Source organism: Strix aluco, chromosome 3, assembly GCF_031877795.1.
Source record: "Strix aluco isolate bStrAlu1 chromosome 3, bStrAlu1.hap1, whole genome shotgun sequence".
Taxonomy (NCBI): Eukaryota; Metazoa; Chordata; class Aves; order Strigiformes; family Strigidae; genus Strix; species Strix aluco.
This window is the reverse complement of record NC_133933.1, coordinates 38,527,955-38,540,669: the sequence shown is the minus strand read 5'-3', so window position 1 is coordinate 38,540,669 and position 12,715 is coordinate 38,527,955. Positions and strand designations below refer to the sequence as shown.

The window sequence follows — 12,715 nt, the reverse complement described above, 5'->3', positions numbered from 1 at the left end:
CAGCTCCACCGCTAGCAATCCAGCGATCTGCTCACCCACTTCTGAGGGCACAGGGTGCACTGGGATAACAGCAAAATAGCTGAAGAGCTCCATGCCCGAACTCCTGTCCCACTGGCAAAACAGCTATAGGTGGAGGCAGGGGAGAGGGACCGATCCAGGTCACCGAGCTCAAGGTTAACATTCAAGTGTGTCTGTGCCCCCAGAAACTGGCAGTGAAAGACAGGCACGCACACAGGTTGCAAGAGGGTGTGAGGCATCCTGCATTGAAAACTCCAGGAAAAGAGGTTTTACTTTGCAGGTAAAAGGAGCAGGAAACAAATCATGTCACACGTACATGAAATAAAGTGTGGATGTTTATGGCCTAAACCCAGGATATGTTTTACCATGACACTCCTCCACCGCAGAGGCAAGAAAACATTCTTCCACTAGATTTTTTGGCTGCCTGCAGTGGCATCTCACGGGTGATTCAGTGTGATGGCGTCTCTTTAAAGAAAGAGCTTTACTGGGTCATTTATTCCCCACCTCAGAGGCCAGGGCAAGACTATTCTGTATCGGAAGTGCTTCACCCCCACCAGTTTCAAGTGCATGAAGCCCCTCTGATCACAGTGCCAGCAGCTTTCCCTGCTGCCCAGCCTAAACCTTCCTTATATTCCCTTTCCATCATCTTGCTGTAGCCCCTCATCACACACTGTGATGACCATTCCTGAAATGCCTTTCTGCAGGTGAATTATGAGAGGCCGGCAACAAAACATCCCTCTCTTTTATTCAGCCTGAAAGGCTGCTGCTGATCAGCTGGACTGTGCTAGCTGCAAGACAACCCAGAAATGTTAATTATATACTGCACATGGAGTAAGCAAAGCAGCAGCCCTGTGCACACTCTGAAGCAGAGCTACGCAAGTCCTGAAGTCTTCAAGGCTGACTAGGAAGCAAGAGGCATGCTCTTCCCTTTGGAAACACTCCCTGTTCTCCCCTATCAGTCTAATGTATAGCCTCTAAGTGTTGATAACTCCAAGCCTGGAAAGGCAAGTCCCCTTTCTCCTTACCTATTCCTCCCTCCCCGCAAATTCTGACATTTCCTAGAGATCTATTACAGCTTGCTCCTCATCTTGACCAGCAGCATTAACGCACCAGGATTCAAAGACACATGCAGTTTGGGAAATGGGGTACCACAGAAGCCTAATAAAAGTTGCCTCTTGGCAGTCTGCTGAACTGCCTTCCGTATCAGGCCAGCCTTGTCTTATTGCAACAAACAAGGCTGAAAGGATGGGATCAGCTAATGAGAAGAGGGCTTCAGACACACTTCAGTCATTACAACAAATGCCAATTTATATAACAAGCCTCTTCAGGTAGCAGGCTAAAAGCACCTTGACTCCTAATTAAATTGCACCTCCATTGCAAACGTTCCTCTCCCTGAAACCTCCTTACACACATTTTATTTATACCATTCATCTCAATAAACCTCTCCAACAACTCTGCTCTCCTAGACAGAGGTCTTTTGTGCACATCCATGTGGGTGTATTATTTAAAGGGTACATCACATGGATACTTTATCTAGTTTAATCTGATTTAATCTCAGCTGATTTACTAAAGTGAAATATATTTATAGACCCATATAGATGCCTCTCACCGTCTCCATCGCCATAAATAAATATTCAAAAGCGGAAAAACAGATCTGAAACATGATACTTGAGTTCCCATAATTTCTACATTAAGTGCCACATGAGACTGACATTCACAACACAGAACACTCAAGTACAGCTTAAAGCTATGGTGAGAGACTAACATTTAGGACAAACCAAAGTGCAGAAAAGCAGTAGGACTAGTTTCTAATCCTGCTTTATTTATCCTTGCAAATATAACAGCATCACTCTAGCTCTGCTCAAGCCATCAATAGCAGCAATCTCGCATCCAAACAAACAGTGCTGGCTGCACAAGGCATGAAATCAGTGCAGGGTAGTGGACTGAAGGCAGGATTGGGAAAGACAATATGAAAACTATTAGTCACCGTAGAAGTTTGCGGTGTGCTGATTCCACGAGACACTGCTCCGGGCTGCGCTCAGAGACAGCTGCATATTAAGGCTCCTGATGGTCTCAACAGATAGTTTGAAGAGGTAGGGGAGGGGAGAATAGCGGAGAGACTGGATTTCTCCTTTGTGTAGTTAAGTAAGAGAATAGATAGAAGCAGTGTACCACTTTGACTAAAAGAATGCCTTCATCTTAGTGCATGTCTATATCTGTGCTTTCTTTTGTACACAGCTTCTCCAATCTCTCTCTGAGAGAAAAAGACAAAAACATCAGTAAGTTATTCCGAAGATCTAATTTAGCAGCAACTCTATCAAATGCAAGTTCACTGAAGTGGATGAAAAATCACAACAGGCAACCTTCTAAAGCACATTTAAGCAAAACCAGTTTTAAGGTCTGTCCCTCTTGCTATGATCCAAGCAGAGAGGCCATTCTACAGCAAGTGACAGCTACTCAGCAGCAAGCAGGCTAAAACAAAATAACAGAAGTTCGACTAGCACATTACCTGTTTTAAAGGATTAAATAACCTGCCCTGACCAGGTTTCTGTACCACAAACTCATTCTACTCCTCATCTTTCCACCCTTCAGAGGGTCCTACAGGTTTCCTCTGAGCATGCAGACTGGGAGAAAACACATATACTGGGAGGAAGAAAGGGAGGGGGAAAAAAAAAAAAAAAAAAAAGGAAGTTAAATATCCTCCATTTAAAATGCTTATTTTACAAAACGGACCCAAACTCAAATTAACATCCCAGTCCTCAAGGAGAAAGGAGGAATTGTTTCCATTAAAGAAATACATCATTAAAAAGTGACCTACAAAGACTTACCCATAGTCAGTGAGACTGAACTGATCTTTGCCAGAGCTCACACAAGAGACTGGCTGCGTGCTGTTAAAAAAAGAGGGAGCGGGGGGGCTGGATTCTCTCACTGGGGTCTCTCTTCAGAGCTCAGAGAGCCTGGCTTGTTAGAGGCAGAGGCATGCCTTCCAGAAGGACTTTACAGCAACGCACAACTGAGTTGTAAGCCAAGATAAAGCCGGCTTGTTATGAGAGGCAAGTCTTGTGGGTTGCTTTTATTTATTTTTTCCCAGTGTATTGGAAATGCAGATCTTGTAAAGCGAGAATTAAGAGAGAGCTGGGAGAGGGAAAGGGGGGCTGCACGGCTGGCTGAAGTAAATCCCGGCTGTTCGCTCAGCCCAGGGCTTGTGGTCGCCGGGGCCGCGGGGTGCCGGCCCCAGCCTCTGCCCCCTGCCCTCGGCAGCTGAGGAGGGGCTGCGGGAGCCAGACCTCTCAGGGGGACACCCCAGCTTGCCATTTGCCACCCTGCCTGCAAACAAGGAGAAGTAAGCACCAGAACTGCAATAATAATAAAAAATAATAACAGAGGAAAAAAAAATCAAGCAGCTCGACATCAGCTCTGCCACAGACCACCACCCACTCCCCCCCCCCCCTCTACCCGCCACGATCTGAAGAAGGAAATCGGCAGCAAAGTTGAGTAGGGTGCAAAAGCAGCCTTCCCCCCTCGGCTGCCCCCGGCACCAAGGGGGACCCCCGGCACCGAGCCCGGGGAGGCGGCGGCCGCCCTCCTCCTGCTTCCCTGCGCCGGGGGTCCTGCAAGGCAGCGAACCCGCAAGGGCAGCGCGGGGAGGGACCCTCCGCCCTCCCCCTGCCCCGAAGAAACTGCAACTCGCAGGTGCTCCCGGAGCCGCGCCGCCGCCTTTCGCACGCCGGCCCCAGCGTGGCGTCCCCACGCGAGGCGGGTGGGGGAGAGGGGAGGCAGGGCCGGCGCCCGGCGTCGCTGGGTGCCCCGCGGCAGCGCTGGGTGCCCCCGCGGCAGCCCCTGCACGCCAGCTCGGCGGGCTCGGAAATCCGCGGCGGCCGGGGGTTACGGACAGGAATTACGAAGTAGCTACAGGCGCTGGAAGCCCTACTGCTGCATAAATCTCGCCGCTCGGGCTGCGACGAGCTTCGCCGGCATCATTTACTTTCTCCTGCAGGTGCTTTTTAACTTTGATCCCACCGCCGTGTGCACCCTCGCCCCCCCACCCCCCCCAAAACAGCGACCACGACAACGTCTCTTACCGTAAACCCCTTGTCCCCTGCTGTATACCGGCACCAGAGACAGGAATAAAAACCAGATCATCTCCATCTTCACGGCAGAGCCTTCATCGCCAGCGAAGAAAAGCAGCCAAAACAACCCAGGCAGCATCCGGCGGGGGAACGAGGAGCAGGCGAAAGCCTCCCGGAACGCCGCCCCATACGCCCCGCTCCGCGCCGGGCACCGGCGCCCCTGGGGCGGAGGAAGGGACCCCCCACACCGGGGCCGCCTGGGGATAAAATTTAAAAGGAGAAAAAAAAAAAAAAAAGGAAAGGAGGGAGAGAGCAAGGGAAGGAGGCAGGGAGGGGAGGAAAGAGGAGCGCCGCTTCTCGCTTCCCCTCGCCAGGTTGCTCGAGGATCTCCAGGAAAACGGGGCAGCCGCGCCCGCACTCGGGGTGCGGGGAAGGGCCAGCCCGGGGGCACCGGGGCGGCGCCGGGCAGGAGCAGGGCTCGGGCCAGCCCAGCGCTGCCCCCGGCCCCTGTGGGAGAGGGGGGTTTCTTTGTTCAGTGGGAGCCGCCGAGCGCTGCCCGACGTCCGGAGCTGCCCGAAGTGCTGCCAACTGGGGCCAACTTGGGAGAGTCCTCACCCTCCCTCCTCCCGACGAGGCTCTGGCCGCAGCCCCAGGAGCAAACGGGGGGAAGGAGAAGGAGGTGGAGAAAAAGGGGGGGGAAGCGAGGGTGGGGGGCAGGAGCCAGCTGCTGAAAGGCGGAGAGAGGGATAGGTGATTCTCTCTCTTTTCCAGATCTTCTGGGGAGGGGATTGTTGTAATTAATCAAATCCAGGAAGGATTTTTTTTTTTTTTTTTTTTAAAGCGGCTCCCAAGAGCTCCCCCAGCTGCACTGCATCGCCCCAGCCAGCCTGAAGGGAGAAGCGAAAGAGGAGCAGACAGACCGCGCACCCTCGCTCCGCCTGCAGCTCAGCCCAGCTCTCCTCGCCTTCTCCCCAGCCTGCCGGGGCCTCCTCTCTTCAAAACTTTCCCTGATGTTGTGTGCTGGGCTCGGGCGGGTGCTTCGCCTCCGCTGCTTGCCTGCTCCGCCCGCCACGCAGGTGACTTGCGGCTGCCGAGAGGTCCGTGTCTCTCTCCCCGACGGCTGCCGGGGCTCCTGGTGGGAACTAACTGGGGCTGCAGCTGGAAGGGAGCCGCCGAGGAGGGACAAGAAGCTGGAGAAAGTTGGGTTACCCCTGCCAGACGCCGGCTGGAAACCGCTTGGCAGGTCCCTGCCCCACCGCTTTTTCCTGAAGCGCCAAAATCTGCAAAATTTGCCGGGAGCGTCACCGCTCCCCAGCCGGCCCCAGGTCTCTCCGCTCCGCCGACCCCCGACGGGACGTCGCGGGGGGGGGGCGGGGGGGGGCACCGTGCCGCGCCCCACCGGCCGGGCTGGCCCGGGGCCGCCTCACCCCTCCCTGCCTGCAGCTCTGCTGGGCGCGCCGTATTTTTTTCCCCTTTAGCTTTCCAGTTTTTCCCCTCCCCTCGTCACTATTTCATTCCCCTTCGGTTAAAAAAAAGAAAAAAAAAAAAAAAGGAGCCAATTAAAGCAGCCGTGCTCGGAAGAGCCCTGCCTCCTGCCCAATTCTGCGAGCCTCTCCTCGCCCCGGCCCAATTAGAGACAACACCGCAGGGCTGGGGAGGAAAAGGGACTTGGTTCGGGCGGAGAGATCAGCCGTCAGCCTGGGGTCCCCCCATCCTCAGGACACTCGCGGCAAGGTCGGCTTCCCCCGGGTGGGACTGAGATGCGAAAAGCTGAGGGGCAGCGGGGGCTGGGGGCGCCTCCTGGCTCGCGTGGGCAGCGAACCGGGGTGGGGGGTAGCGCAGGTTGCTGGACGGGAGGGGGAGGTCTCTTGTGCCGGCGCTGGCTGGTCCCAGCAAAGTTTTTTGGGGCCTGCCCAGGTAGGCTGCAGGCTGGCGGGGCTGCCTTGTGCATGGTGCCGGGGAGGGGCGGGACGGGGGGGCCCCGGTGGGACGGGGGTGCTGTGCGGGCCCCCAGCCCGGTGCGCGGCTGCGGGGGTCGGCGGTACCCGCGGGACTTGCCGGCCCCGGGCGGTGCCGGTGCCCGTACACAAAACCCGGAGCGGGGCAGCTGTGCATTTCCCGCCGCGCAGGGCCCGAGGCGAGACCCCCGGCCGGGAGGAGGAGGGAGATGCTGCGCCGCCGCCCCGGGCATCACCGCCGGGAGCGCCGCTGCTTTGCTAGCCTTCCCTCCAGCGCTCGGCTGGGGCGATAAACCGCTGCTTCGGGGGAGCCTAGACCCGCTCGCGCCGCGGGGCTCCGGAGCCGGCGAGTCCCCCCGTGCCTGGCTTGGAGCCGTAGCAATGAGCCCAGACCGTACAGCGGAGCCAGCGCCCTGGAAAGCCCCCGCAGAGCGGGGCGTACCGCTTCCCCAAAGCCGGCGGGCTCCGGCCCGGCGATGGCCCCGCCGAGGCTCACGGCGACGAGCTGCTGCGCTCGTCCCTGGGCGACACTGGGTCCCCTCCGCCTCTGCTCCAGGGCCGGTCCCTGCGTGCCCTCCCGCCTCGGCCACGCGTGGGCTCGGCGGCCCCACGGCGCTCGGCTGCTGCGGGCAGCCCACGGATGCTGCCGGCCCTGCCCCGCGGCTCCGCAGCGGTGTCCGCTCGCCACGGCAGCTGGCCGGAGGTGCTGTGCCCGAAGCGGGGAAGGACGGAGCCCAGCAGGCACCGAGGCGCCGTGTGGACAAGTCACTCCCTGGGTAAAAACGTAATTTTTTTAAAAAAAAAGAAATATTGAGAGATACTGCCCGGAGAGCTGCGGGCTGCTCAGTCATACTCTAACAAACAAGCAATTAATAGATACAGCCGCTGATTAGTAGGCAGTTACTCCTATTGTAAACGGTGCTCAGCGGGAGAAAAAAGCAATAGTGTGCACCGGGAGGAGCGTGGCGTTCCGGACAGGGCACCTTCACCCCACGGCCAGCACCCACGCGTGCAGCAGGCAGGGCAGGCGGGCTTCCCACTGCACCCTATTCCCTCCATTGTCAGGATGTCGCCAGTATAGAACTGCTTTGTTTGGTTTGGGGTTTTTTTTTCCCTTTGTATTTTTTTCTTTTTTTTTATTTTTTTTTTTTTCTATAACCGAGCTAAGGGAACAGTTGCCAAGAAACTGTGGGCTTTGCACTCTGAGGTCTCCTTTCCAAAGATGACGGCATGGAGCGCGGCACTTATGAAAGCACCTGATGTGAGCAAGTTTATTTTTTAACACAATAAACCCTTATTTGAGAAGGATTTAATCCTTCCCGCAGTGGGTGGTGGCAACGTTAATAAAGGACGTGTAGGTAGAAGGAGGCAGCCAGCACTAGGAGGACAGGCAGAGCAGCCCCTTTGCTAGGGCTTGGGGAGAAGCAGGAGCTGACAGCGATGAGACAAAGTAAAATTGTCCACATCTGCATGAAGCAGGCTGAAAGCAACACAAGGAAACGAGACGAAGAGATGTTTGCAGATCCAGGAAACTTCATGGTGATAAAAAAAACATGGAGACATGGGTCTTGTTTTTTCTACTTATAATTTTGAAATAAGGATATTTATGGGGCATTTTGTAACCTTTCCATTATTTTTTTTTTTTTTTCAGGAGTTCTCATTAGATTATGGAATAGTGCCTCAGAGTTTGAACGAGTATGAGTTACATATCTGGATAATGAGTCTAAAAAAAATAAATCCCAAAAATGTGTGCTTCACACCCTTTTTTTTGTGTTAACATTCAGTGCTCGTGCTCATGTTTCACTGGCACAAATTCTTATGAAAAATGAATTTCAAAGTAAACTGCCAAAGTATGTGAAACAACCCAGCTTTCTCTTAGCAAATAAAAGTATTTGTGCCAAAAGTACTCTTGAACTCATCCAATTAGGGAACAGCAAATAAACATAAAGAGAGACTATTTGTAAACAGTCCGTTGAATTAAAGGAAAAAATAATAGGATAATAAATAATTAGAAAGACCTCTCATCTCTACGTGGATATTCTAAGTTGAAAAAAAATACTGTCAAGACCCAAGTATGTAACCACATTTGCTAAAAAAGGTGATTAATTATTATTGGTTGAAGCCTAATAAGTCATAACATTCGTAACTATGGTGTTTCCAATGGATGACAGCAAGCCAGCACACCCATACACACTCGCTAAGCAATCTATTTGTCATAAGGAAATCATACCCTGTAGTGATTCTACTTGTCAAAAAGCAAAGATGAGGGATGTCTTTCCTCCCCCCAGTCTGGTTCCACAGAACATATTTGTCCCGTCTTTCCGGCTGGGAGTCAATGTCTCCAGTCTCTTCTCAAGACCCCACTTGTCAAATGAGTCCTGTCCCTTTGAAATATTTATACATACTACGTCACCTATATTTCACAGCTATGTTAAGAGGTAGACAGTCTCTGGGACAGATGTGGTATTCAAAGAGAGCAAACCATATATAGAACAATGTCACCAGGCAAGAAACGATTGAAGAACTGTGTGAGGCCAAGGTCCAGTTGCAAGAACATTAATTCTCTTTGTGTCAATGTTTTCATACTATAGTCTGGTGCAGTCTGTCATTTATTTCTTTTCTGGGATGATGCAGCTATCTCTGGGTCCCAGTGATGTCTTGAGCTTACGGCCTGACATTTCTGTCACCTCTTTCCTGTTCATTTTCTTCTCAGCACCATATCCAAGAATGTTTCCAGGATCTCTGAAGTTTATTTCTTCCTCCCCTCCCTCCCTACACACACATATGGAAGTGAGTACAGCCCAGCTGGAAGCTTTGCTGCAGCATTTCCCTTGCTACGGCTTACTAAAAGGGAGTAGAAATAGAAAGTAAGAAGGGGAAGGGATCACAATGTGGCATCTTAAAGGCGATGGGCAAAGCCAGGGAGACTCCAAATGCAGCAAGACAGGTGAGAGTTGAGAAGGGGAAAGCTGGAGGACTTTCTAGCACTGCAGCAGAGATGTTAGCAGGAAGATGGGAAAACAAGGGAATTCTAACTGCAGCACAAGTCTGCATCGAGGAGCTGAGCGCACAGGGTTGCTCCTGAGGTGCTGCTGTGCTGGGCTGAGCTGGGGCAGGCTCTGCAACAGCACAGCACAGGGCAGGGGTTCAACCCGAGGCAGTGAGACAGGGCAGCAAGAGAGCCAAAGAGGGGGGATGGGAAAAGGCAAGGAAAAGCCAGTGTGTGTGGGGAGGGGGAGCCCCATTCAACTGCTATAAACAAACTAGGGGCAACAGCACCAAGTACTCTGCAAAACATGAACTGGAAGATGGGAAAACGTAGGCAAAGCTGCAATGACAGGATGCAGTTAAACTGTCCACTGTCTGTTTTCTTTCTGTTTAATTGGTCTTCACTGGAAAACTGTAAAAAAATAATTCAAAAATGCTGGTTTATCATTCTGAAGTGCTGGAATCAGCATCTCTTTGGGGAAAAAAATTCCCCTAGCCTAGAGGAGTGCTTCCCACCATCCTTAACACTAGGCTGATGCTGCTACTGTCCCAGATCCTCCTGGGTATCTCCTGCTTCCCGTATGAAGCATGCCGAGATAGGGCTATAAATCCCAAGGGCTCTGCTTTGCTGTCCTCAGTTCTCCTCATCTCCACTCCAGGGAATACACCTATGCTGCACTCACTTTCTTCCCAGATGCATTTTACAACACTAGTAATACCTCTGAGCCTCTTGTGTATTCTCTGCTTTTTTGATTAGCTCTCCTCATCTTAGAGAGTGGTACTGAAAGGAGTGATGAAGAGGGAGTCCATCTCTATTCCTTACCCAAGATATTCATCCTGCCTGAGTTTTACCACCCTTCCTGCCTGCACTTCCCTAATGCAGCCAGTCTCAGGGCCATGCTGGGATTTCTGGCAGCTGGTTGCTATTAATTGGATTTTGCCATTCCTGCCTTTACCCACTTTGACAAACTTCTGCTTTCTGGTTAAGGCTTATGTGAAGGCCATTGCAGTCCCTTGCCCCTGTGATCTCAATGTGTGGCCACTCTTCTTTCCTCAGCTCAAGTGCTCTCACATACACACCCCCGTCCCCATCCCACTTGTACACTAAACCCACAGGCTTTTAACTCAACATTCTCTACCAATCTCTGCTTTTTAGCTTATATATCTAGTTTGCCAGAGATCCTGCTGTTTTTCTGCTCTCGTGCTTTAGGACAGATAGGGGCTGGTATTGGGGCACAGACAAGTGTCTCAGCATCACTGGGAGCATCTTTTTCCTGTTTCACCCTTTCTTTGATCTTTTTTTCCTCTCTGCCTCCTTCTCCTCCTGCATTCATGCTTTCTTCTTCTTTCCCACCCTCCCTTTCATGTGTAAAAAGTGAGTTGAAAAAATGTCAAGCTGGTGCTGGTCAAAGGAACTTGTTCTCCCTTTCCTCCACTTCATTTCATTGCCTCAGCTCCCCTCTCCTAACGCACGTCTCCCAGAGTGCACTGGAGAGGGATGCTTTTTCACAGAGAGCAGATACAAAGGGTTTGTTCATGATTCTCCCCTGTTCATTCTCTCTGCCACTGCCAGCAAAGGGTGCATCGATTGCAGCTTTTGTCACTGCCAGGCAGATGATCTGAAATGTGTGATCTCTGCCCTGCGGTGGAGGTGGTAGTGCTGGGGAGGTTAAGGAGCTACTCCTGAAGCAGACGTCTTCAGCCAGAGGGTTGTGTTTGAACCAGTTGTCAGCACTACCAGGAGACTGTGCTACTTGAATTTCCCTTGAGAGGTTTTCAACACAATTCACAGCGTGGTAATGATTGATTGACATGAGCCAAAGTAAAATCTACATAGGACAACTCTCAGATGGGACCTTGTTGTTTAGACCTTGGTGGAGACAGACTTTGGCCACAGATAGTACATTATGTCTCCCATAGCCTGACATGAGGAGGAAGCCATCCTGCAGATGTTTTTGTGGAAGCACTCAGGCAAGGCTGTGGGCTCACATGCCCTGAGACCTCTTGTTGGTGAGAAAATACCCCAGCTGGTACATCCTCACTTCAGTTGCACCACAGCCACACTCGTTTTTGGGAAACTGGTCTATTATTGATACATTGTCTTAAAATTACACACAAGATGTTCCTCAATCCTTGTTTGTCCTCAGACAGAGCCACCCTCATTTCAGGAAGTTGAGCATCTCTGTTTTGGATGTAAAAAGGAAGCTGCAGAGGAAACTTTTTCTGCTAGAATCTCCCCTTGCTACTGATCCTGGACCACCAAGAGCTGGGAGAGGTGGTTACAGAAAGATTCAACCATGTGCCAGGCAGGCTGCAGAAAAGAGCATGCAATTCAATGCCTGAGGCAGCCCCACTGCTTTCTAGGGAACCACACATTGTTCATCAGTGGTGCAGCTCTCCATCAGCCTCTCACTGTAATGTGACAATGAAAAAGATTTGAAATCCAAAGCTGTCAGAAGCCTATGTGCAGTGCCACCATCCAAACAGCTTGGGCAGTCAGACTTCTACTGGTATGGGCTTCATTCCACCCAGGAGAATGTTCATACAGTCCCCTGCTCACCTGGGCGTCGCTGACTGTTTTGTCTGGAGATATCTGAATTAGCCCAGTTCCTGGTGGAGTCTTCCTCCTGCTCTCTTTTTAGCAGCTCTCGAACTGATGGCTGTTTCCCTTCACTACTGCAAATCCACTCTCCAAGTCTGACCCATCTTCCCTCTGCCCAGACTTCTTCTAGGAGAATTATAAATAAGCACAGCTTCAACCTGAGTTTTGGAAATCATGGGGCCAGAGCTCTTGTTGAAAATATGATGGCTCCAGTGTACCTATCTCCTGCAGAGGTACTCAAAGCTGGATATGAACACTCGTGTTTTAATTCAAAATAACTTTTATGGCCTGTTTCACTGTCACACCTTGCTCTGCTCATATCTATAGCCCAGGGTGGCAGTGAACCCATCAGAGGGTTTCCAGGCTTAAGGAGAGAAGGCAAGGAGTTGCCTCACTGGGCAATGCGTGTCTCAGTGCCACTGAACTTCCCTGCTTTGGGTCTGTAAGCTGGTGAGGTCTGAAGGGATAGAGTGCTGCAAGTCTTACCCCTGTGAGGGAGGACTCTCTGAGCTCATCTGCTAGGAGTCTGGGTCTCTCAGTCCCCATTTACATTCCCCCTCAGTCTCTGCACAGAAAGAATTTGCATATACACTGTTTCATCTCAGTGTTTTGACCCTGTATGGCTTTAAGGAAACTTGGATGCCTGAAGTCCAAGTGTCAAGAGAAATGTGGAACGCAAAAAACCAACGTTAGTTGGCCCCTCTGACTTAATCCAAAAGCCACTGTCTTCTCATGACCAAAATCTAGCCCGTGATGCAAAACTAGTCCACAAGGCTCAGCTATTAAACAATTCTTTGCACAAATCCAGAAGTTGCAGAAGAAATGTGCAGAGAAAACGCTTGGAACTGTGCCTGCTGAAAGGATGCTTTAAAACATAACACACGCTCCCCAAGGATTGCTTCTCTCTCCTTACCTTTGGGGTGGGTCTGAAACACAGTTCCATGTTGCCTCTATACTTCAATATACTCACATCCTTAAGGCACAGTGGGATCCTTGTCTTTCCTCTGTAACTTGATCAGTTTTAGAAAACCCATGGTGAAAGACTCTGTTTCAACTTACCATGACTATTTATAACACAA

At 51.5% G+C, this 12,715-nt stretch overlaps 1 protein-coding gene across 2 annotated transcripts in view; it reads right to left on the bottom strand.

Moving 5' to 3' along the window:
• Positions 1-4,862, bottom strand: part of MDGA1 (MAM domain containing glycosylphosphatidylinositol anchor 1) — a 149,325-nt gene extending 144,463 nt beyond the window's left edge. For both annotated transcript variants that reach the window (XR_012622446.1, XM_074818131.1), the window contains exon 1: positions 4,101-4,862. Coding sequence is in view for 1 of the 2 variants with exons in the window: in XM_074818131.1 (XP_074674232.1) it covers positions 4,101-4,227 (127 nt within the window). In the remaining variant the exon portion in view is untranslated. The remainder of the gene's footprint in view (positions 1-4,100) is intronic.
• Between the last annotated feature and the right edge of the window lie 7,853 nt (positions 4,863-12,715).